The following is a 22,795-nucleotide window of genomic DNA, read 5'->3' as shown; positions in this document are numbered from 1 at the left end:
AATTAATTGATTTTTTAATGAATTAGTGTGAGGCTCAAACTCCTTAATTCAGGTTTTGGTTCAAAATATATAGTTGAATTTACAACTGATTCAGTATTTTTAAGAAAAAACACAAAGTTCCTTTGAGCTTTGAGAATTCTTCCAAGAATAAAGTCATTTTTCCCGCATCGCTTATTTGGCAGGAAAATGTCTGCTTGTGTGCCAAAATTGAAGTTATTTTGGACAGCCAGACTGACTGAAGCTCCTGAAAGTGTCCTGATGTGTTTCCCGTTCTCAAATTTCCAACTTGACCTCTTAAAAGGCTAATAAACAAATTGAAGGGGAGACAGGCAAGTATGGTGTATATTATACTCTAAATATGCAATAATTTGAATCGTATGATCTGCAGAGTTGATTTATCGAGTGAAAGCATGTCAGGACATCTGGAGTTTATTAAAAACACAGCTTGTGAAGACCTGCCTTTTCAGCATCTTTCTTCGAATACAGTTCCAGAATTTGAATAACAAACAACCAGTTGCTTCTGGAACTCCATCTGGCTCCATTTTACCAGACTGACATTGTAGATAAGAAGGGAGTTTTCTTGGGTTTATTATATAACATAAACTAAACAAGACAAGAAAGAAATCAAAGGTGAAAATATACATCATGCTTTTGTCTTTGGTAACTGTATTTCTTTTGCTTGGAACGGGACAAGCTCAGAGGACAACTCCTGATTTTATTATGGAATATTTTCAGAGACAACTTCAGCAGCTTGAGGTAAGACATTTTTTTCTTAAGATTTTGTGGCCAAATACATTTGTTCTTTTACATGCTTTAACAGAAACCAATGTAATATCTTAATATATGATTATAGCTTATATGAACTAAACATTCAGATACAACACAACTCTTTTTACAATTCTTTTTGGTAAGTTCAATGTGTTCCTGGATCTTTTTTTTTTTTTTTTTAAACATATTCCTACAACATAACCTCAGTCTAACTCTAAAATAGTCATAAAATCAGAAGAATCTAACAGTTTGATAACACTGATATTCAGATGCCATAAGTCTAACCCTTTCTGTTTCTCTAAAATGTGATTGATAATTTGGAATGTTTCTCCAAGACTAACAAGGATGTTGATCTGTGTCCAACTTGGCCAAATTAGGGGTTCAAGGTTTAGCTGGTTAACAAAAAGCATGTTTTATAAAAATAAAAATAAATAAATGACATGTGGCCAAGTATGGTGACCCATACTTGGAATTAGTGCTCTGTATTTAACCCATCCAAAGTGCACACACACAGCAGTGAACACACACACACCGTGAACACGCACCCGGAGCAGTGGGCAGCCATTTTTTTGCTGCGACGCCCGGGGAGCAGTTGGGGGTTCGGTGCCTTGCTCAAGGGCACCTCAGTCGTGGTATTGAGGGTGGAAGAGAGCGCTGTACATTCACTCCCCCCACCCACAATCCCTGCCGGTACGAGACTCGAACCCGCAACCTTTGGGTTACGAGTCTGACTCTCTAACCATTAGGCCATGACTTCCCCACTATTTTTTGTATTCAAACTAAACAGTTTCTAGCAAGCAACCTATAGTGCAACATTTAAAATATATTAGATGTTTTAATTTTATGTCATGTTATGTTTTAATTTTAAGTTGCAATATAGTGTGATCAGTCACATGGTATTTTTGTGCATTTGTTTGAAAAGGGACGACTGATCAAATGTGAGCAAGACTTCCAGCACTTCAGTCGAAGGATGTATGACATGTCCAAGGAGATACACAGTGAAACAAGCAAGATGAATGTGCTAAAATCAGAGGTCAAAGGTCACATTGACACCTTCGCTTTGCTTTTGGACCGAGTGGAAAGAGATGTGGAATACCTGCATAATAAGATCCCCGACACTGTTCAGGTTGACATTGAGGACTCACTGCTCGAGCAGCAGGTGAAAGAAGCCAAACTAAAAAAGACAACTGTAATCCCTAAGGGCAAAGGTAAATAAGATGTTAATTAAGCTCTACCATTTTCATTTTTAAGTCATTTTTTTAGTGGTAGCACTTATATGTGCATTACACGTAAAAATGAAGGTGATTTCATTTCCTGAGGAAAACTGTATAATTTGATTGCATTTGAGATGTTTATTTTTTTAATGTCTACAAGAAAGTATGCACCACTATTTAAATTCTATACTATTTTGTCTAAATGAATTAATACACTAAAAACCAAAACAAATATTTTAAATGCTACACGTGAATTCAGGCATCACAACATTATAATGTACAGTGTGAAAAATGGATATTCATTTTGAGATTTGCTTAAGATTAACAGTGTTAAATACAGTATTACAGTATTAGTGTTATTAAAAGAAATAACTTTAAATGAGCGTTATATGATGGCAAAAGTAATCTAAATGTAAAAATAGAGGAAATGACCATGCAAAATTAAATATTCATTATAAAACCAACACTAACACTGATAAATTAAAAAAAATCTCTAATATTGCCTCATAATTTATATGGTTGTGCAAAGACATAAAGCATGTAACCTACATAATTACTATATATAATTATATATAAATATAATCATTATAAATAATTATATAATAATTACTATATGCTATAGCTGCATAAACTAGATTTTTTTTTACCTTGATTCTTCCAGACTGCAGTTCAGAGGTTGTGGGTATCAAGTCTGTCAAAATTGTCAAGAAAGCAGGTGACGCCAATGGATCCTGGATGAAGGATCCGACAAAGGGTTCTGCTAAGATTTACTTTTTTAGTGGTACTCGAAACAGTACAGTATTAGCATATACCTCTCTGAAGACCTTCACCGAACCAAACTCCACCAAAAAAACAGAAGTTATCCGTCTTCCTTTTCCCTGGCATGGAACCACCCATGTGGTCTACAACGGCTTTGTGTTCTACCACAACGCAGACACCAACAATGAGATCCTGAAGGTCCACCTCAGCAACCGTACAGTGGCTGATCGGTTGCTGCTTCCTGGAGCCGGTCGGATGCCGGCATATTCCCTCAATCCTCACACCCTGCTGGATCTCGCCGTAGATGAAATGGGGCTCTGGTCAATCCATGCCGACCCAGACTTCAGCGGCAACTTGGTGATCACCAAGCTGGACCACAGTAGTCTGGCAGTGGAGCACACTTGGGATACCAACTGCAATAGCCGTGATGCAGAAGCAGCTTTCATAATCTGTGGCACCTTATATGTGGTTTACAACTCCCACTATGGTGGAAGGTCAAGCATCCAATGCTTGTTTGATATCCATGACACCATCTACACCGAGAGCATCCCTGTGCTTTTCTTCCCAAAGCGTTACACCAGCCACTCCACTTTGCGTTTCCACCCAAAGGATAAGCAACTGTATGCTTGGGATGATGGTTATCAGACCATCTATAAGTTAGAAATCAAGAAGATATAGGATAGGTCAGTTCTACATGGGTAGTTACAATGAGGTCCTTTTAACCAGAAGTGCCTTATTCTTTTTCCCAATCACATGTAATCTGCTTGTAATTTAGTGGAAAGCACTATGTAGTGCACTTTGTAGTTATGCCAGACTGTAATTTCCTGAAAAACAAAGGACTGTTTGACCTCCTCGGTTCAGTCAGAGAACTGCAACTATCATATTCTGTCATTTGAGACAGTAAAAGATGCTTATCTAACAGCAGTACTCTATAAATAAATGGCATTAAATGAAAAAGAATATCTGCAATGCATGTGTCTCTTGAAGAAAATATTTTGTACAGAACATATTTGCCTTTCAAATTCACTGTGTTTCTGAGGTGGACTGAGATCATGGACTGAAATATTACATTTATAATGTGCACTATACAAAGCACAATTTGTGTGTTGTTTTTATAGCATATTTTGGCAATAAATAATCATTGAACTACTATTTAACCATTTAATTAATTTGTACTGCATGAAATACTTCTTGTGGGCCTTAGTTTCCCACCCTTTTTTGATCAATACATTTTCTTGACATTTCTTGATTAGTAGGCTACTTCTGTAAGAATTTTAAAAAATAACTTAAGGAGATTGCTAGGGGGGACATCTAAATAATTATGCTTATTTATGTACAGAGTCTGCAAACACGCACTACATTCACTAAATAGACGTTACGCGCATGCGCACTTGTACATGCTTTCTGTATTTGTGACCTTGCACAGAAGATGGCGCTTGTAGGCTATCCTCCATACAGATTACCAGCACCACCTGAACATGCTGTCACTAATTGTAGCGGAGCATATTTGAAGACAAAGGCGACACAACAAAACAACGTATTGAAATGTTTATTTTATGAGCTTATTTGATCGTTTATCGGTGACACGTGAAACTAAAGAAGAAAGCCTCTTTTACCGCTCTTGTGCTTCTTAAAATATTACCCCCTTGCTACCCATTCTAAATTAAAAGAGTTCCACTATACCTTTTCCGCATTATAATGAGGGTTGTTTTAGTTTATTTGCACAAAATATGGAATTCGTTTCGCGATAAGACCCGCCTCTTACAATACATGACAGGTGATTGGTCAGAGGAAATGTCCATCATATGGCTTTATTACTGTATATGGAGCTGCGCAGCTCGATGATAACACATGAGCGGTACGCCAGCTGACAACAGGATGATTTAAAATCAGTCGGGAATTATACTACAGGTAAGTTGATTTTTAAAAAACATCCTGTCTATATTGCTTTTTTAGGTGCAGAAAAACTTTTTCATAATTTTAAGCAGTACTGAGTAGTCTTTCCCATGTGTAGTGTCATAAAAAATATCAAGAAAGTTTAGGTGCAGTAACATTGTTCATCGTAAAAAAAAATGTAGGCTAATTAAAAAAGTTAATTTATAATTTCTTGCATTGTGTTATTATTATTATTATTATTGATACATTTAAGTATTTGTGTGTATTATAAAGAATCAGAATTTCCTGATTTAGCAAAATATGCTTAACATGAATAAAAATCACATTATTGTGTATATGTCAAAAAAGTTAAATATTAATATTGTGTATATATACATAATATATAATGAAAATGTAATTAAATATATTACATCTAATGAATACACACACACACACACACATATGCTATAGCTAATATGATGACCAGCTGAAGTTTAATATCTAATGCAAAAATATATAGCCTAATGTAGTTGCATATATATTTATTTATATTTAACATTTTATTGTATTCATTATGTACGTTATTTTTACACCACTACGCTATACTATGAAGACCAAAGAGAAATAACCACTGACCAGAAACTTAAACACAGACGTGATTGCTCTGTCAAATCCTGAAGGATCAGGGTACAGTAGATAACTGGGTCATACAGTGTAGGATGAACTGTCTCAGATGAGCCATTATTTGACCGCATATTCTCAAAATATTCTGCTACTTGTTTTGCAATGAAGCCTATTACAGTTCTTGTCTCTGCTTGTTACTCTTCATTGTCCATGTTTGTTTTACTGCCAGTTTTTATTATAGAGTATAAAGCCTCTTCCTTCAGTACTGACCCCATTGGGCTCAGTGAGCAGTCACACTATGTGCTGCAATGGAGATTTCACTTGGTAATGTCTGTGGAGTTCAACAAAGCTGTCTGTGAAGATCATGTGCTTAGAGAAAAAGATAAAGGCTTTTTTATTTGTCCACTTCCCCTGGTTTGTGAAAACACAATTGTATTGCTCTTTGATGACACCACTGTAGAATGGTTGCCAACTTAAAGCATTTAGAAATAGAGTTTAATATCTTCTGGATGAAATTTGAGACGTTATAGTGTTTGTTTAAAGGATCATGTTGTAATGTGTAGCTGTTTAAGGTTGAAAAATGTACAAGCCTTTATAGTCTTCATGACCTTTGACTTCATTCTCCATCCCTCTGATCTTCACTTTTTTGTTTTCAGAAAGAGATTTTGAGGAAGATCAGTGAATATTGCTTACAGATTAACATTTCATCAAATATGCCACCTAATGCTTTGCAATCCTCAGTGTGATTTTGTATTTTGAGGCTCTTTGGAGGCTTGTAAAGTTAAATACAGTTTAATAAGCATCTAAAAGTGCCCATCACTCATTTCAGCTGTCACTCTTTGAGCTATTTACATGAATTCTCTTGTCACTCTTTGATTTTGATGTGTCCATCCTCTAGGTTTAGGAATTGATATCCGATTCCCAGTTACATTTTGTACAAAACACTGGAACCAAATTATTTCTATGACGTTCCAGTTCTTAAACATCTGCAGTTGGCATCTGACTTTGTGTGAACCCCATTCTGCGGACTGAGATAGAGAGCGATGGAGATCCCATGCAATATGCATTGGGCGGTATTGATGTCAGGGACCTGTAGGACAGAACCGTGATGTTTTGCCCCATGAGCAGAGCTTTCCTGTGCCGAGCGGCTCACTGACATTTTCACGGGCCTCGGTACCACAGTCGAATGCACCTGCTTAGGACTGACATTTATCTTGTTACTGCGGAGGAGTGCAGCATTCGAGCCAGCTGCCACAACGCATCCGCTCCGGTGAGTAGAGCTTGGGGCCGGACAGGGGTTGAGCCCGAATCGAACTTACAACCGCCTACACTGAGCCATGATTCATTTTGAGAATGGCGGTCCATGCATGTAATATCAGAGCTGTTTTGATCTCTTGGACATTCTGATGTTAATATGTGTGGAAGTGTTATGTGGAAACTTCTTTATTAATGCGACAAAGCTTCCTCTCAGTTTTCTGCTTGATGATCACACTACTCCGCCTGTAGTGTACACTGTAAAAAAAATCTTTTAGAAGATTATTGGAGTACTTTACAAGAAAATACTATTTCGGTCTTTTTATACTTAAAAATTTTGTTTGTAATTTATTGTTACTTGCTGTTTCTTTGCAAGGAGGCCCAAAGCTTTTCTCTCTGTCATATATATATATATAATTATCATATATATATAAAAACTACCATTTTAAACGCTGTTTGAGCATAAGAAACATTTATGGGGCAGTTCATGTCAGATTTTGTTGCTGATCGGAGCACACACTTCAATCTATGATAAACCAATCTATGATAAACCAATGGTAAACAAGACCAACCCACCTAATTATCATTCAAGAGACAGAAATGTAAGAATAAATAAAAAAATAAATAAAGCGGTCATAGCCATGTTTTATTTTAAATATAAGATGTAAATAAATAAAAGTTGGAATAAATAAACAAAAAACTAAATGAGCACATAAAGAAATATAAAATGAAAATAAAAATGCTGTTAAAATAAGTAAAAAAGATCATAAATAAAGGGTGGGAAAGTAATGCAAAAATTAATTCAGGACTAAATTGAATGAAAAATGAATTGTTTTGATGTTATTTATTTATTTATAGTTTTTGCAGTTTGTAGTTTAGTCCTCCATATCTATGTAATTAATTGTAACATTTTCTAACAGTTTCTGAATGAAAATTGTATCAAGGGAAATCTACACCAATTTTTTTGTTCAGTGTAGTCATATGGTGCTGCAACTCTATCTCCTTGTTATTTGAACCGGGTTTGTTGTGGATGACTTAACATGTATGAAAAGTAACCTGTATCAAGAAGGTAGAGCTTGCGGCAGAGCCTAAACCTGCTTGTACCATGGCATAAACAGTCATCTCATTGTCTTCCGTCACACAGAGCATACAGATCCCACAACAATGAGGCCTTGTGGCAGCCACTGCATTTGAACTGCACTACAGGTCACCTTTCCGCCATTATAGTGTGTTTAACCAAGGGATGCACGGTGGCCACGCGACATGTCAGCCCGTCAGCTGAACACACACACGCGTCGGGATGGTTTAATGCAGAGTGCTGAGTGGGGACGGTTAAGCTGTTTGAGGACTGCTGCCTTTGATGTTCTCATTTTAAGCTGTGTTGACGTGCTGGGTTTATTGGTCTGACACCTATGTGTTGCTTTTGCTTTTACTGTACATAGTGGGAATTTTTAAACAACATGGAAAATACTTCTAAGGAATGGCTTCCGGGAAAATTTTAATAACAATTAAAATAATAAGACCATATCAGGACAGTGGATTTATTAAAATATTATTTAATATCTATCTATCTATCTATCTATCTATCATCTATTTAATATACATTTTATATACACTACTGTTCAAAAGTTTGGGGTCTGTAGGATTTTGTAATGTTTTGAAAGAAGTCTCTTCTGCTCACCAAGGCTGCTTTTGTTTGATCAAAAATACAGTAAAACAGTAATATTGGGCAATATTATTACAATTGTATATTTATGTTTTCAATTTGAAAATAAATAAATGTAATTTATTCCTGCGATGGCAAATCTGAATCTGGGGGGGGAACGCTTACTTGAGGAGTTTTTTTTTTCATTGTGTCATTGTTTTCATAACAAATAACAAATAAGTATATTTCCTCCTTAAAATGTGTCTAGCCATTATGTAGTATATTGTTGTTTTTTTGTGAATGTGAGTTGTGCTTGCAAGAGCCATGAAAACATCACCGCCATAAGGCAGATTACTATGGTATTCTGGGTGGTTGCTTACTGACCCAAGTCAAAATAGCCCACCGGCAAGTCTGTATGATATTCTGGTCTTTAGATATGACTCTTGTCCCTCGTTCAATGTAAGTCTGTTGCTATTAATATTAGTAGAGTGAATGGGATCAGGCTCAATACCTTCATTAAAAATCAGTGTTTCCCCTATCAAAGCCTCCTCATGAATAACCTGTGGTTTGGATGGCCTTGCAATCTCTGTGAGAAACAGTGTGAACGGAAATATTCAGACTGCAGTTGTTGGGTTTGGGTGGAAAGAACCATTTTGTGTAACTCAAGCAAGGTACCGTCGATTAGGAAGTTTCTCTGTTTTTTGTTGGCTTATCAAGGTTTTGTAAATACAGAGGTTGTAAGCAACCAGGGACTTGAAGTCCGACATGTGACTTGTGTGATGTCACCAATCATTATTGAGATAGCATCGGCGTTCAGTCACCTGCTAACTCTTGACTCTGGGTGACGTATATCAGGAACACTGAGGGGAGTGGCTTGTGTTGGAATGTGTCAACACTGATAGAAGCAACACCGACTTACTGGTGAGAAACATTGCAGAACTTGTATTGCTTTTCAGTTAATCAAACATTTGAAAGATTTGTTCGAGGCACACAGTAAGTTACGTAGATTCATTAGCATTTCATTTGTTATTTCTGTAAAATAATCACTACTTGGATGGACAGAAATTCCAATTACAGGTTCTACACATATTTCCTTGTTGCTAATAAATAATAAATAATAAATAAATTAATAAATAGTGTAGATGGAATAATATATGTGTGCGTGTGTGTGTGTGTGTACAGTATAATTGTTGTTTGTTGATATTATTAATATATTGTTAATAATTATAATATTAAAAATATATGATTTATGGGGTCTGAATACTTTCCGTACCCACTGTATATATATATATATATATAAATTTTTAATAATTGTATTATATATCTAAATCTGGCTTAATCTGGCTTAACTATACTAACTAGTACTGATTCTGATTTAAGTGTCAAAAGAATTTGAATGAGTTTAACTTTAGTGTATTTCATTTTATATGGTCTTTTGTGACAGCCAGCAAAATTCCTTGCAAGTTCTACTTGATTTGTTTAATGAAGTCTTGGAATTAAATCTGTTATTTACTTCACGTACTGTTCCTATATAAATGTTCTTTAACCGTAGTTGACTGGCGTTGAGCCCAGGTGAAACATACCATGGAGAAAAGCATACACAGGTGTAGTGTATGAATGGAAATTGTCCACAGTGGTGAAATAAAAAGCTAAACCACAGAAGATGTAATGCATGGGAACAAACTCTTGACGTGATTTGTCAGATTGTAATGGTATGAAACCGATGGCACAGGAGAACTGCTGTGGTCAACATTATCTTTGTCAGGCTGATTTAATTGCCTGAAATTGCTGAGTTTGTGGGTCAGAGGATAAGAGTGCCTGGTCTTCTGTAGTGGGTCAGGCGTCTAAAAATGGTTGTTATTTCTCATTAATCTCAGGACATTGAGGGGTTGTATATTTATTAGCACAGAAATGAACAAACCTGCAGATCATTGGACGTGAAGCGAGAACGCAAATGGTAAAACTTGTTTTGTGAGACTTAACAATAGAAGCACATTTCTGTGCCCTACACACTGCAGCACCTTATAATAAGTGAAGAGGGGCGAAAAAGCCTCATCAGCGTGATCAAATAAGACGTGACTCCTTTTTTAGGGCAGATAGCACATGACAGAAAGCCTACACACCCTTATCTGCTTGAATAATTGGGTGTGTGTGCAGAGGTTGTACTGGATTTTCCATTTTTGCTGGTATTAAAAAGCATGCTATGCTATCTATTAATGAACAGCACCAGGCTGCACTCATCTCTTCTTGTCATTTAACTGAAGGCTTATATTCACATTCTTATCAGGGCTGTGATTATAGCGCTGTTGTGTGTTTCAATTACATTGTTTCAGTAGTGAAAGATCCCAACGCCCCGAATAGAGTCAACACTCTCTTGACGTGTGAGGCTAAATTAAGCTACATAAAGAACAGCATTGTGGGACGTGCCCCCTCTAGCCCTCGACAGTTGTCTTTTGTGACCCACCACCCGAGTGGCATGTGTCCGTGCCGCCCAATTACAAGAGTATGAGTAGGTTAAATGTTCTGTTCATAATGTAGCCTGACATTTATGAAATGTAATATCTTTGTGTGGTTTGACATCCTTCTAATATAAATCATTCTTTGTCTCTTATAAGAATGAACAAATTAATAAACTAGATTTTTATTTTTTCAGAGGAAGCACCTGTAAAAATCACCACTACTATTATAAGGTATTCTAAACCATTGCCAGGGTGTTGCTATGCTGTTGTTAAGGTGTATTAGGTGGTCACTAGGTAGTTGCTTACCCCCAAGTGTCGTTTTTGGAGATTTCTCCATTAAGACACATTATGCAATTTAAAGTTACATATTGACATTTAAAATCAATTTGTGAGATTTGTGAGCTAGTTGCATGAGAAATAAAGTGTTTCTAATGTAATTCATTGAATATTTTGGCGCTCTTATAAAAACTTTATTTAATTTTTTTTACTCAATAGTCATCTCTACTGTGGTAGAGTGTTTTGAGCCAGGGTGTTGCTATGCTGTTTCTATGGTGTTTTTTTGTTTTTTGTGGTTGCTTTCCCACAAGTGTCGATTTTAGTTTTTTCTCATAAAATCTCATTTTGAAATGTAAAGTTAAATACTGATATTTAAACTCACATTGTGAGATTTGTGTGATATAAAGTAGTAATCATGAGAAAAAAAGTCACAATTGTGCAGTAAAAGTCGTAGTTACAAGAAATTTAGAAATCCTTTTTATTTTTAATTCACCTTAGCAAATTTTTAAATGCACTGTAAAAAGAAAAAATCACCAAAAAAAAAAAATTATAAAATCCTGGCAGTTGTGGTTGACAATAATTCTGGGGGGGGGGAAAATACAATACAAAAATGTAAACATATTTACAGAACAACTTATACATTTTACTGTATAAAACTGTAATTTACAAAAAAAAAAATTGCAATTTAAACCAGTAAATCCAACAATGCACACTGCTACTAAAATCTAATTTGTACCTTTAACAGAGGTAAAAGAGGAAGACACATGAAAAATCATGAAAAAACTAATCACAAGTAGCTTTACAACAAGCAGAATTATATTAGTATACAGGTGGTGCAGTCATTCACGTAAACACCATCATGGTAACACACACATGACACTAAAATAATGCAATAAACATTCATTAAACAACAGAAGATAAAACCCAACATAAAACCCAAATGTGCATAACTGATAACAAAAACTATTACGAAACATAATTATTAAACAAAATATTCAAATGTGAAGTGTCACACAGTGAAATTCTGGGAATATCAGTTAACAGTTTTTCATTGTAAATTATAATTTGATCTGCCTTTTTTACTTCTAAAAACTGTACATTTAACAGTATTTTACTGTAAAAATTACATGAAATGTCCGGTTATATCAGTTTTTCCCTGTATGTAGTACGGGAACTTACTGTTAACCTATTAACAGTCGGTAGTGTTTTTACATTATTTTACAGTTAAAATTACACTCATTTTTTGCATTGTGCAAAAGATGCTGCAAATCTGTGTGATGAACTTGGAATCCTTTGCCCTCACATGAAATTCCCAATTATGTGGATTCCTATTGAAATGACTATATTTCACTTGCAAAAATTAGCCAAGAAATGGTAAATGTGAGTGCAATTGAACTGTAGGGTGGAAACGGGCTTTCATAATTTAGAGCCGCCTCTTTGTGTTTGTGTTTGCTTATGTGTGTGAGCCTAAATATATGTATGAATGTGCGTATTACACATGCCACAAAGCATGACAATAGGGTGAAACTTGACCCTGACAGGCTTAATTATTCTCAAATTTCCCTCCATCACTGAGGTTCCGCAGGGAGAAAGTCAACCTGCCTAGGGATACGTCAAAGCAGAGAGTCAGGGGTTAATGCTTGGGAAAACACTAGCTCTTAATATGGAGACCATTTTATCTTGTAGCTTCAGACAGCTTGCAATCAAACACATACAACATTTTCTAGTGGCATTTTCTAAATATAGCCTTCTCATAGTGGACAGTATGATTTGTATTTAGATGTTGTAAATCACATTTACTCAAGGGAATTTATGTAATGTCAAGTTACATTACAGTACAGGAAGGCAGCAGTCTTAAACACACCAAGCTGCTACTTGCCGTCAGATGAGATTCATAGGATTGGTTCACACACAAGATTAATTTTTTTATTCCACCCTCAATTTCGAAATGCACTTTCCCAGCAACTGTAATTGTGACTTTTATTCATTATGTTGCATAATTACATGACATATTTTTGCAGGTCACTGAGAAGCAAACCAGCAGATGCAGTAGACGGCTGGCGCCATGGCCTCAGATGCAAGTCACATGTTAGAAGCAGCCTTGGAACAAATGGATGATATTATTGCTGGTAAGACTTTAATTTAGCTTCAAGCTGATTTGAAATCCTCCTGATGAACTTGTGCATGGATCACATTCTTCCAAATAGCAATGATCTGGTCCACAATTATGTCCATTGCTTCTTTACTGAATAACAAACAGGATATTTCAAAGTAGCAATTGTAATTTCTCAGAAAAATGGGTCAGGTAAAAGTAATTTTGCAGTCTGTTTCTGATTGGCTGCTTTTCAGGAAGCGATCAGATAAGGCTCTGCTCCTATACAATGTTTTTTCAACGTATCTCTTGATCTATACACACTAATTGGATTCCCTCAACGCTGCATGTGTGAAGCTTTTTGAAAGGATTACATGGTGTTGGATATTTTGAAAGAAAAGCACTTGCCAAACAAAGGTAAAGCTGCATAAAAAGCTTTGCATAGTTTGAATTAGTTAACATATTAATATTTTTTAGAATTATATAATTGTCTTTAAACATAATATACAATAATAATTTATATCATATTCTTATATATAAAAATTGTTTTTCAATATTTAATATTATATTATATTTCAATACTAACTAGTATTGATTTTTATCTAAAGGAGTTTAAATGAGTTCAGCTTCTTTTTTATTTTATTTTTTTACATTTAGTAATGTATTTAAATATTTATTAATGATGTTTTTAATAAATATATTTAGAATTATTTCTATTTTATATATAATATACAATTCCATTTATATGTAAGTACTGTATATAAAACAATATATGGACTTTTTCTAAAGCATCTGTTCAATGATGCGTTTGTAGTGTCTTAAGTAATTTATCTTAATTTGGGGGCTTGTCTCAGAAATATTCATATGATGCTATATAATGCATATCATGTAATTCATTTTCTTTAAATTTGAATTGTATTTATTTATTGGCAGCCCTGTAGTATGTACTGTACAGTAGATAAATGTTAAAACACATTAAGCTATTAATCAAGCTACATAATGAGTGCACTACTGTTTCAGCACAACATTTTATAACAAAGCAGCCAGGTTTGGAGGGGAAACTCTTAACAGGGCTGGGTAAGGAGAGAATGTGGGGGCTGTGTAGCCCCTCAAGCAAGCTTAGTGATTGCCAAGATGATTTAACTAATAGAGGATAAATGTTTAATGTGGGCAGTCAACAAATGAAGGCTGGGGGATGGAGTGAAGCGTGCGGTTTGCTGTCTGAGCGAGACAGTGAGAGGTACAGTGTACTCAGCCAGTCCGTAGGGAGACATTCGCTGTGACAAAATCTGTGATAAACACTATTTATTCAGTTACATAACCTAAGGTCACACTACCATTAACTTTTAGGCAAAACAATGTTGGCTTGCTTACTTTTAATGTGGGATAAAAAGAGCAAAATAAATATCTAAAAAACAAGGGCTCATATTTCTAATTTAGTCAGTAAGATTATTTATTTATTGAAAGAAAGAAATTATTTATTTTATGAAGCAAGGGGATATGTTAAAGTGCTCATCAAAAGTGACAGTAAGGACATTTATAATGTTAAAAAATTCAATTTAAATTTTAATTTCAAATAGATGTTATTCTTTTGAATGCTGAATTCATCAAAGAATCCTGGAGAAAAAAAAATATTTTCAACATTAATAATAATAATAAATGTTTCTTGAGCAGCAAAGCAGCATATTAGAATGATTTCTGAAGGATCAAGAGTAATGATGCTGAAAAGTCTGCTTTACCATCACAGGAATAAATTAAAAAATATATTCAAATAGAAAACAGTTATTTTAAATTGTAATAATATTTCATAGTGCTTTTAACGTATTTTTAATCGAATAAATGCAGCCTTGTTGAGCATAAGAGACTTCTTTCAAAAACGTTTTAAAAAATCCTAAAACATATATAAAAACTTCTGAACATTAGTATACTGACATATTGAATATTAGAAAATAAATGTTTATTGTGTAAAATAATCTCTTTTTAATTGCAATAAACTATTTTTATTGATTCTTTTCGTATCCTCCATGTTGGATGTATTTTTTTTTTCACTGAGCTGGTACTTGATAAGAAATACTATGTGTTTATTTAATACATAAACCAATTTATTGCATTTACAGTTAAAATATAATGAGATATGTTATCATAATATAAACTTATTTGTACCGTGTTATAACATTTTGCATACCATATTAGCTGTGTAGTCCTGCAAGTCATGAGTTATAATTGCCCTGAATAGGCTACATGTGCCAAATATTACACATTCAGGACTTCAAATAGCACAGGCTTATAAATCAATTGCTTATGAATTTAAATCATTTGAAACCATTAATGTTTAGTAATCAGTAGTAATAAAAAATGTCACACCATGCGGCTAATCCTGGATCTAGACTTTAAATGAGTGTCTGTCTGTGTGTCTTAAGAATAGGAGGGTGTGATGAGAGATGACCACAGGCATGTTGTGTCTCTTTGATTCTGCTGTGTTAACTGACTCATGACAATGAAGACGTGTTGTTATAAGACTTGCTCAAAGTTCTTGAAATGCCTCCACCTGCTGGTGACAGTTGGAACATCTCGATTACGAAAAAGATGATCCAACAACTAGCATTCTAGCCTTATATGTGATTAATAGACTTTCCGGTTTCCAGTAGTTTTTGTTTTGTTTTGTTATTTTAGGTGATTTTTGATTATCAAAACCTAAGGGATATTGAATAGCTTGAGCGAGAATAAATATTCCACTCTGTCTCTATTGTTTGTTTGTTTTTTTTTTCAAATAATTTCAAATATCTTTATTTTATTTTATTTTGTTTTGTTTTACAGCTGAAATTGCATTGTTAGGGCATCCCTCCATGCACTGCTTGTTTCAGTAACTAGCACAACACCCCCACCCCTCCATTAATGCAACCAATAAGGTCATTTCATGCCTTCAGCCAAGCAAAACACTTGCACCTGAATGCACAAATTATTCATTTGTATAAACAGTTATGTACATTTGTCTAACATTCTTTGCATGCATACAAGAAGCATTTATTTGCATTGTTCTCATTACTCTTAGCACCACTTTAGTCCACCCACTTATCTTCTTTGTAATGACATATAGAAACAATACAAATCTTACATTAACGGGACATGTAAACTAATGGAATATTGTGTAATGCGCTAAAAATTGACACCACGGCCCTTCTCCGTTGTCAACTGTGAGCCTCTTTGTTCTGATTGTTTATTCTGGCATTAAATAATGGAACAATGTCATCATACACTTTTAAAGTGTTATAGAATCCTGATGGTTTCCAGATGTTCCTGTAAATTAGTTTCGTCTCATTCCATAGTATCCAGATGGGGATGGTTGGAACTGTTGTGCTAGATGATGGAGGCGACACGTGGCTGCAGTGGTGTGGGTGATGATGGTTAATATGATGTGATGATGTATGACATGGTGTGATGGTGCATCTCCCCTGCTCTCTTACTATTTGTTTTTCCACTCAAGTCACTTTTTGCCCTTGCTGTACCATAGATTGTATATTTTCTCATGCTTTTTGCTACTATGATACAATAAAAAACATGACAAGAAAAAAAAGGAATGGATTTTTAAAATGTGCTAGATTCGAACCTGTGTCACCCATATGAGCGTATGACCACTAAGCCAAAGATCTAACCTCTTCTATATTTTATTTAGTCCATTTCATATTTCTGTCCGCAGGTTCCAAGGCTGCAGTGGGGTTCAGTAACGGGCTGTATGATCTGGGCTCTCCTGTGAGCGTCGGGCCCCTGCCGGTTCTCAAGCTGGCTGAGGAGCTGAGACTGGCACTGGAGCTGCAGGCCGGGGACAAGGACCGCAACTCCCTGCGCTCCCAGCTGCCCTGCACCACCGCACAGACCCTCACTGAGTGGCTAGAGAAAGGACCGGTGAGGCACTTGAAAGTGAAAGCCTATAAAATGTTTGTGAATTTTATGTTGGAATAGTATCACAGTTATTCAGGAACAATGGTCAGTTTTTATATTGGCTGATATAAGCCTTAGCCAGAGTTAATTCACTTAACAAGTGTCCTCTTTCCAACTCAAGTCAGCTCATTCACCCTTAACTAACTCATGAGCAATCATTATATTTGGAGTTTGATGTTTAATGTTTCCTGAGCTTCTCTGTTTAGCCTGGTGCCATCTTCAAGTTTTCAGTCAGCATTTGGATAGTGTTTTCTTTATATAAATATTTACACACCGTGCAGTGATACAGATGTTAGCATGTTTCACAGATGATAAATTAACTTTTTTCATATTGTGTTTGTCATGTTTTGGAAACAAAACTTTTTTTAATGTAAATGTGGTGTCAGGATTATAAGCAGCAAAAAGACCCTGCAAGTGTTAAGACTATTCAATAAGCAGCTATACTTAGTCTTAAAGGAACAGTTCATTCATCAATGAAAATTCCTGCATTGTTTTCTCACTCTCGTTTTTGTTCCAAATCTGGACTTTATTTCTTCAGTGGAACACAAAAGTAGAATAAAAAATGACAAAGATATAAACAAAGGAGGAAAAAAACCCACAATAAAGCTTTCACAAAGGTGGTCCATATACAATATTTTAAATTGGCTTTTATTTGTATGTTTTCAGTTTTCATTTTACTTTTAGTTACACAAATGAATTTACAAATGAACATATACATCTTCAAAAAATATTTTTACTAGTTAACACAATAAGAACACTGTGTGCATATGACTTGTGCGCTATATTCTTAGTCCTCTTCAGTCATTTAATCTCTTTGTGTGAAGAACAAATTGAAATCATTAAAATTAAACTCACTATTCACTGAAAATCTTCCCCTCTAGTCAGCTGTTCACTGTTCAACTCAAGGTTAGAACTGTGAACCTAGTCGATCAATTCATTAAAAAGAATTGACTCAAAAGAATGATTTCACTGACCCAAACGTGGTGAGCACAAGTCTTAAGAACTGTTTTTATGGTGCTTTTTTTAATCGGATCTGTCACTGTATTAAAAAAAAGAGCTGCTTGAAGAATCTTAAAAAAAATATCCTTATGCGTTCCAATGAAAAAAATAACAGCTTACAGGGTTGAAACAACATGAGTGAATAATAACAATTATGATCATTTTCAGTTTTGAGTGAACTATACCTTTAAGTACAGACTAATACAGGGTCATTTCTCATGTGTCCCAGAGGCAGTTTCTGGCCCAGCATTTGCATGCGTGCGTGTGCTTGTATGTTGCTTGGATGTTTTTAAAAGAGTTCAGATCCCCTCTGAGACATGTGAGGCTGTGCTTCCTGCCTCTCTCCCTCTCTTCCCTTCATATCCCTCTCTCCACGCAGTCATTCTCTCCTTTCTCTTTGCTCTGCATTTAAAACGATCTGGTCACCTTTAGCTCGGCTTCATCTCCTCTAGGGTAAGTCTGCGGCTGACAGCTCTGCTGACAGTTTATACTAACTAGATTATTTTCTTGATCTGTAACCTGACAATGCATGCATACTTGCTTTCTCAGAATAGTGTTTTTCTTGTTTTGCTGGTATTTGTTATTGGCAAAAACAGTCACAAGATTAATTTAGACAGTTATTTGTGTATCCCGATGGAAAATGCTTGCACATGATTCTCATCTCTAGCCTGTGGTGATTTCTTGGTCAATGAACATAGAAAATCTCAGAAAGTGCATAAGCAACCTGTTGGCGGAGCTCAAGGATCAATCAAGGGCCTTGTTTTTTCAGGGATCTGACCATAAAGCTGCGCTCACATTAAAGGCCCTGATATACTTCAAGCGAAGTTGAAGAACAAACTACTGTCACTTCATTTCGAACAAAATCAGGTCAAAACGACATCTGTTTGAAAAAGTTTGTTTCGGCTAGTAAACACCTTCGAACTACCATTGGTCAGTGGTGATTACGTAATGGGTAGGTGCTTTCTTTGACATGGAAATCCCGTCCGGTTTATTTCTTCTATTTGGTCTGTCAAGGTCATAAAAAATGAGCACACTGGAGAGCTATTTTATAGTAATATAAAGTAGTAAAGTCATAATTCTAATTAAAAGCAACACAACACTTAATACTGCAAAGCTGCTTGCTTTAAAGCAGTGTGAGTTTCACAAAAGAAGATATTTTGAAGAATGTCGGTAACCAAACAGTTGCTGGTAGCCATTGACTTTGTGTTCAACAGAAGAAAGAAACTCATAGGTGTATAACAAGTGAAGGGTGAATGAATGATGACAGAATTTTCTTTTTTGTGTAAACTATCCTTTTACCTTTAGACAATGGATCTTTTTTGTCCATGAAATTTCGCTAATGTGACCGCATCTTATTGGGGCCTCCTAAAAATCCACAGGATCTTTCTACAACACAGTAGTCCTATGAGCTGTGTGTCTGAGTGGGATCAAAAAAACTAATGCTTCCTAATTACAGCCGGTAAAAACATTGCAGGAAATGCGATCAAGTCCGATCAAGGGGCTGCATTACGCTTTGTTCTTACACTACTTATCTGGCCCATGTTTACATGCACATAAGGGATTTTGTGGGCAGCTGCAGAAACGAGATAAGAGAGGTTGTTCATCTCCTGACCTGACCCGAGACCTGTCTGAGCTTCTGTAGGTAAAGCGTGTCTGTTTGATAGTATTTAAATGTATACTCTTGTTTGTGTATGCATGTGCACGTGTGTCTGGTGTATCTCCAGCTTCACAGCTGTCAGGATCAGAGACTTTGCCAGGTGCAGCTGAACTCTCAAAGCTCTGGATAAGTTGCATGCTACACTAATAAGACGCCATCGTCCCTACTTGATCTCAGGGTGGAACCTTTAATAATGCTTGATAGCTGACATAATCGCAGACTGCCTCGCTCAGAAGAATGTGTTTTTGAATACTTAGAATGGAAAAAGTTTATTTGAGTACACCAAAAGACAATGCAAAATAGCCAATGTGTCGTTTGTTGACTTCATTTGTAGGTATTTAACCGTTTTGACAACAGTCCCCAGGGTGTCCGTATCCCCACTGCTCTGCATAGTACACAAAACTCCCTATGACGCAAACAGGAAATGCTCAAAGCGAGGCAATTCTAAGAGGGTGTAATGGGGATGGTGTGGCATATTGGTTGAATCTCAGGCCTGGTAACCATCACAAGGCCCATACTGAATGTTGTAGCATTTTGTATTATTGCACTTACTTGAGGGAAAACATATGGATAGTTAACCATTTACTCACCTTCATGTTGTTCCAAACCTGTAGGATTGTCTTCTGTGAAACACAAAAGGGAATTTGTAAAGAATATTGTGACCATGCCTTAAACGATGACAGAATATTCATGTTGAGTAAACAATCCCTTTAAGTAAGTTAATTTCAGCATATGATTATTTACAGCAGTTTACATAGTGGCATGTTAACCTGCAGGCCTGACAAGATCACAAGGTTATATTGTTATCTAGCATTAAACAGGCTTGTTTGTGCTTGTCAGTCCCTTCATAGTGTTTCCCTCAGATGTGTTTGTCCATGAAGGAGACAACTGGACAGCAGGGTTGCTTGTAAAACTAAAAATGCATAGAAATGGATGGATGTCTTCCACAGGAAACAGGGTCTTTGGTCTAATGGGTTGCAGTCTTGAGTAAAAACAGATGGAAGAGTGCTGAGGCAGTGTGACTTTAAATGTCCCGCTCTCCCTCTTTAGCTGTGTTTAAACAGAGACACTGGCTTGTTTCGGTTCAGACTTGCATTGGAACTTAATTAGATCCGCTATCTCACACAGAGAAAAGAAAAAGGCTGAGAGAAAAGATTACAAATATAGAGCCTTTTGCATGTGAAAGAGGGAGTAGAATGTTGTCTTGGAGCATGTAACATCAGGGAGTGGAAGTTGTGGATTTATGTTTTGCATCTGACATCTCTCTCGCGCGCGCTCTCACACACACACACACACACACACACACACTGAACATCTAAGTGTCTGGCTCGGCAGCAGATGCAGGGGGTCTCGGATAGACGTCTGGCTTTAGAAATGAGGTTTGTGCAGTTGCTTGTGCATGTTAAGAGCTCCTGTCTTCAGCAGCCAATATAAGGAGGAGAAGAAGGAGGAGGAGGCGACTCTGTAAAACAGGCAGAACAGTCACTGAAACCCAGAGCTCAGATCTCAGCCAGCCGCTGCAGTCGCTCCTTTATTACAACGGGTCGAGATGGGCCTTCAGCATGGAAAAGGAAATTGACTTTTATAAGCATTTCACTTGGCTTAAAAAGGTAGGTTGAAATGTATGCTTTCTACTGTAAGTTATCCACTTTATAGATATTTCCATTCATCTTTTATTACTCACTGTTTTTTTTCTTTTCTCTCATGCACAGTCAACCAGTCATTATTGCAAAATTTGTTATGGAATTCTGATATGAGTTTACATTATTTTACAATCTTTAGCTGTATTTTATCTTAAAGTTTCCAGTAAGAAAATAATAGTCCATTAAAATGTACAAAACAATCGGCCTAGCAACATAACAAACACCATGACAATATTACACAACATTACAATATTAATATTACAGTTAAACTAAGTGAAAATATGCTGAAACATGTTTAAGTTTTTTTTTCAGTTTAATGTATAGTTTAATTTAAGTTAACTGTAATAAACCTATGGCAGCAGTTGCATGAAACGTGAGTCCGCAGTGATATGAGAGACGTGAAAGTAGCAGCGGTTTCTGTTACTCGGATGAGCAGACTGATATGGAGTGGTTAGATTTGTGTAGAACTGTTTGTTGTTGTTCAAAACATCAGGCTGTATTGTGCTGGTAAGGATGCGTGCCGGGAGCTTGTGATTTGCAATAGTACAAAAGCACTTTTTATCCTGTCCAGCTTCAATGATTCTGAGCTCATGCCCTTGAACACAAACAAAAACGCTTTCACTAACTAACACTTGATATTTGGAGGAGTAAATCAAGCAGTAAAATTCAATTTAATGGTGGGGGTATGAACATCAATGTGCACACCTGTTCTTAAAGTGCAAGAGACTTTGAAAAGCTTGCTTGCCATGGTTGATGTGGTTTACAAGACATTTTGGGATTGCAGTAAGCCGGATATGGGGCAGGTATTTGTAACGTTGCAGGAAGGTACACAATGTAAAAATCAACCAGCCATTACATTCCAAAGTAAGAAAGAAATTACAGTAATTAAACTTCACAAGGTGTAACAGTATAAAATGGTGGTTTAGAAGAGGAATGGAACGCATTACTGTATTGCAGGGAGGGGTTGTACTGTAGAACTCTCAATATTGTCATGCATTCTTGGACAGTGGGATAATAATGATCGCTGTAGTTTCTTCTGAAGTCATTTCAGGCGTTTACAGTTCTACAAGCAGGCAGTGGGACATGAAAAGGGGGAAATTCCAGGGCCTCTGGGTTGTCTTGCTTATAAACATCTCTCTGGTGAGGTAATCAATTGAATTGGTGCTCTAGAGAGCATCATGAATCTCACTGTTTGAACTCAGCTCTAAATGTTAAATTAACTATAGATCAGGACATGTAGTGGACTTCTGAAACAAGGAGACAAAGTCACTTCCTGTTGGTTTGGGTTGTAAATTCATGTTCCAATTGATGTTTATGGTTTCCAGGTTAAAGCTGAAGTGTAAGGCCTAGTTTATGAACCACTAGCGCCACTGAATGGCAACAGTCGGTTCCAAAAGTAAAAATCCCATTAATGTTATCCATAAGGGAACTGATTTTAATGATAACTTATAAACCGTTAACAACAGAACTGGTGTGAGCTACAAGGTTATTAATCGATGGTATATGCATTTGTTGAAGCCATCAGTCCACATTATTTTTTAAATAATCATGTTCATTAGTGGAATTCCTGGTGAAAAACTACATTACCCAT

General features: G+C 36.0%; 2 protein-coding genes across 3 annotated transcripts in view; both read left to right on the top strand.

Annotated features, from left to right (window-relative positions):
* The first annotated feature begins 300 nt into the window (after positions 1-300).
* On the top strand, positions 301-3,882 carry LOC107707425 (olfactomedin-like protein 1). Of its 2 annotated transcripts, XM_016511421.1 has the most exons (4): positions 301-630; positions 736-756; positions 1,691-1,976; positions 2,644-3,882. In XM_016511421.1, the coding sequence occupies exons 3-4, from the start codon at positions 1,739-1,741 to the stop codon at positions 3,417-3,419; spliced, it is 1,014 nt and encodes a 337-aa protein (XP_016366907.1). In that variant the 5' UTR covers positions 301-630; positions 736-756; positions 1,691-1,738; the 3' UTR covers positions 3,420-3,882. The 2 variants fall into 2 exon arrangements, with proteins under 2 accessions (XP_016366907.1, XP_016366906.1); XM_016511420.1 differs by having other exon boundaries at positions 301-756.
* Positions 3,883-4,576: 694 nt separating this feature from the next.
* Positions 4,577-22,795, top strand: part of LOC107707402 (liprin-beta-2-like) — a 58,035-nt gene continuing 39,816 nt past the window's right edge. Inside the window, exons 1-3 of the mRNA XM_016511390.1 lie at positions 4,577-4,652; positions 12,896-13,003; positions 16,664-16,869. Coding sequence (XP_016366876.1) covers positions 12,940-13,003; positions 16,664-16,869 — 270 coding nt within the window. The 5' untranslated portion in view covers positions 4,577-4,652; positions 12,896-12,939. The remainder of the gene's footprint in view (positions 4,653-12,895; positions 13,004-16,663; positions 16,870-22,795) is intronic.

This window comes from Sinocyclocheilus rhinocerous, unplaced genomic scaffold (genome assembly GCF_001515625.1).
Source record: "Sinocyclocheilus rhinocerous isolate Xijiao unplaced genomic scaffold, SAMN03320098_v1.1 scaffold534, whole genome shotgun sequence".
Taxonomy (NCBI): domain Eukaryota; kingdom Metazoa; phylum Chordata; class Actinopteri; order Cypriniformes; family Cyprinidae; genus Sinocyclocheilus; species Sinocyclocheilus rhinocerous.
The sequence above is the reverse complement of the archived record's forward strand: the minus strand, read 5'-3'. Positions and strand labels throughout refer to the sequence as shown.

What these genes read in the sequence shown, in the direction of transcription:
- LOC107707425 (XM_016511420.1), top strand. Translation starts at nt 646, where the DNA reads ATGCTTTTGTCTTTGGTAACTGTATTTCTTTTGCTTGGAACGGGACAA. An exon ending in GACAACTTCAGCAGCTTGAG is followed by an intron (nt 757 to 1,690) that starts GTAAGACATTTT and finishes TTGTTTGAAAAG; the next exon opens with GGACGACTGATCAAATGTGA. An exon ending in TGTAATCCCTAAGGGCAAAG is followed by an intron (nt 1,977 to 2,643) that starts GTAAATAAGATG and finishes TGATTCTTCCAG; the next exon opens with ACTGCAGTTCAGAGGTTGTG.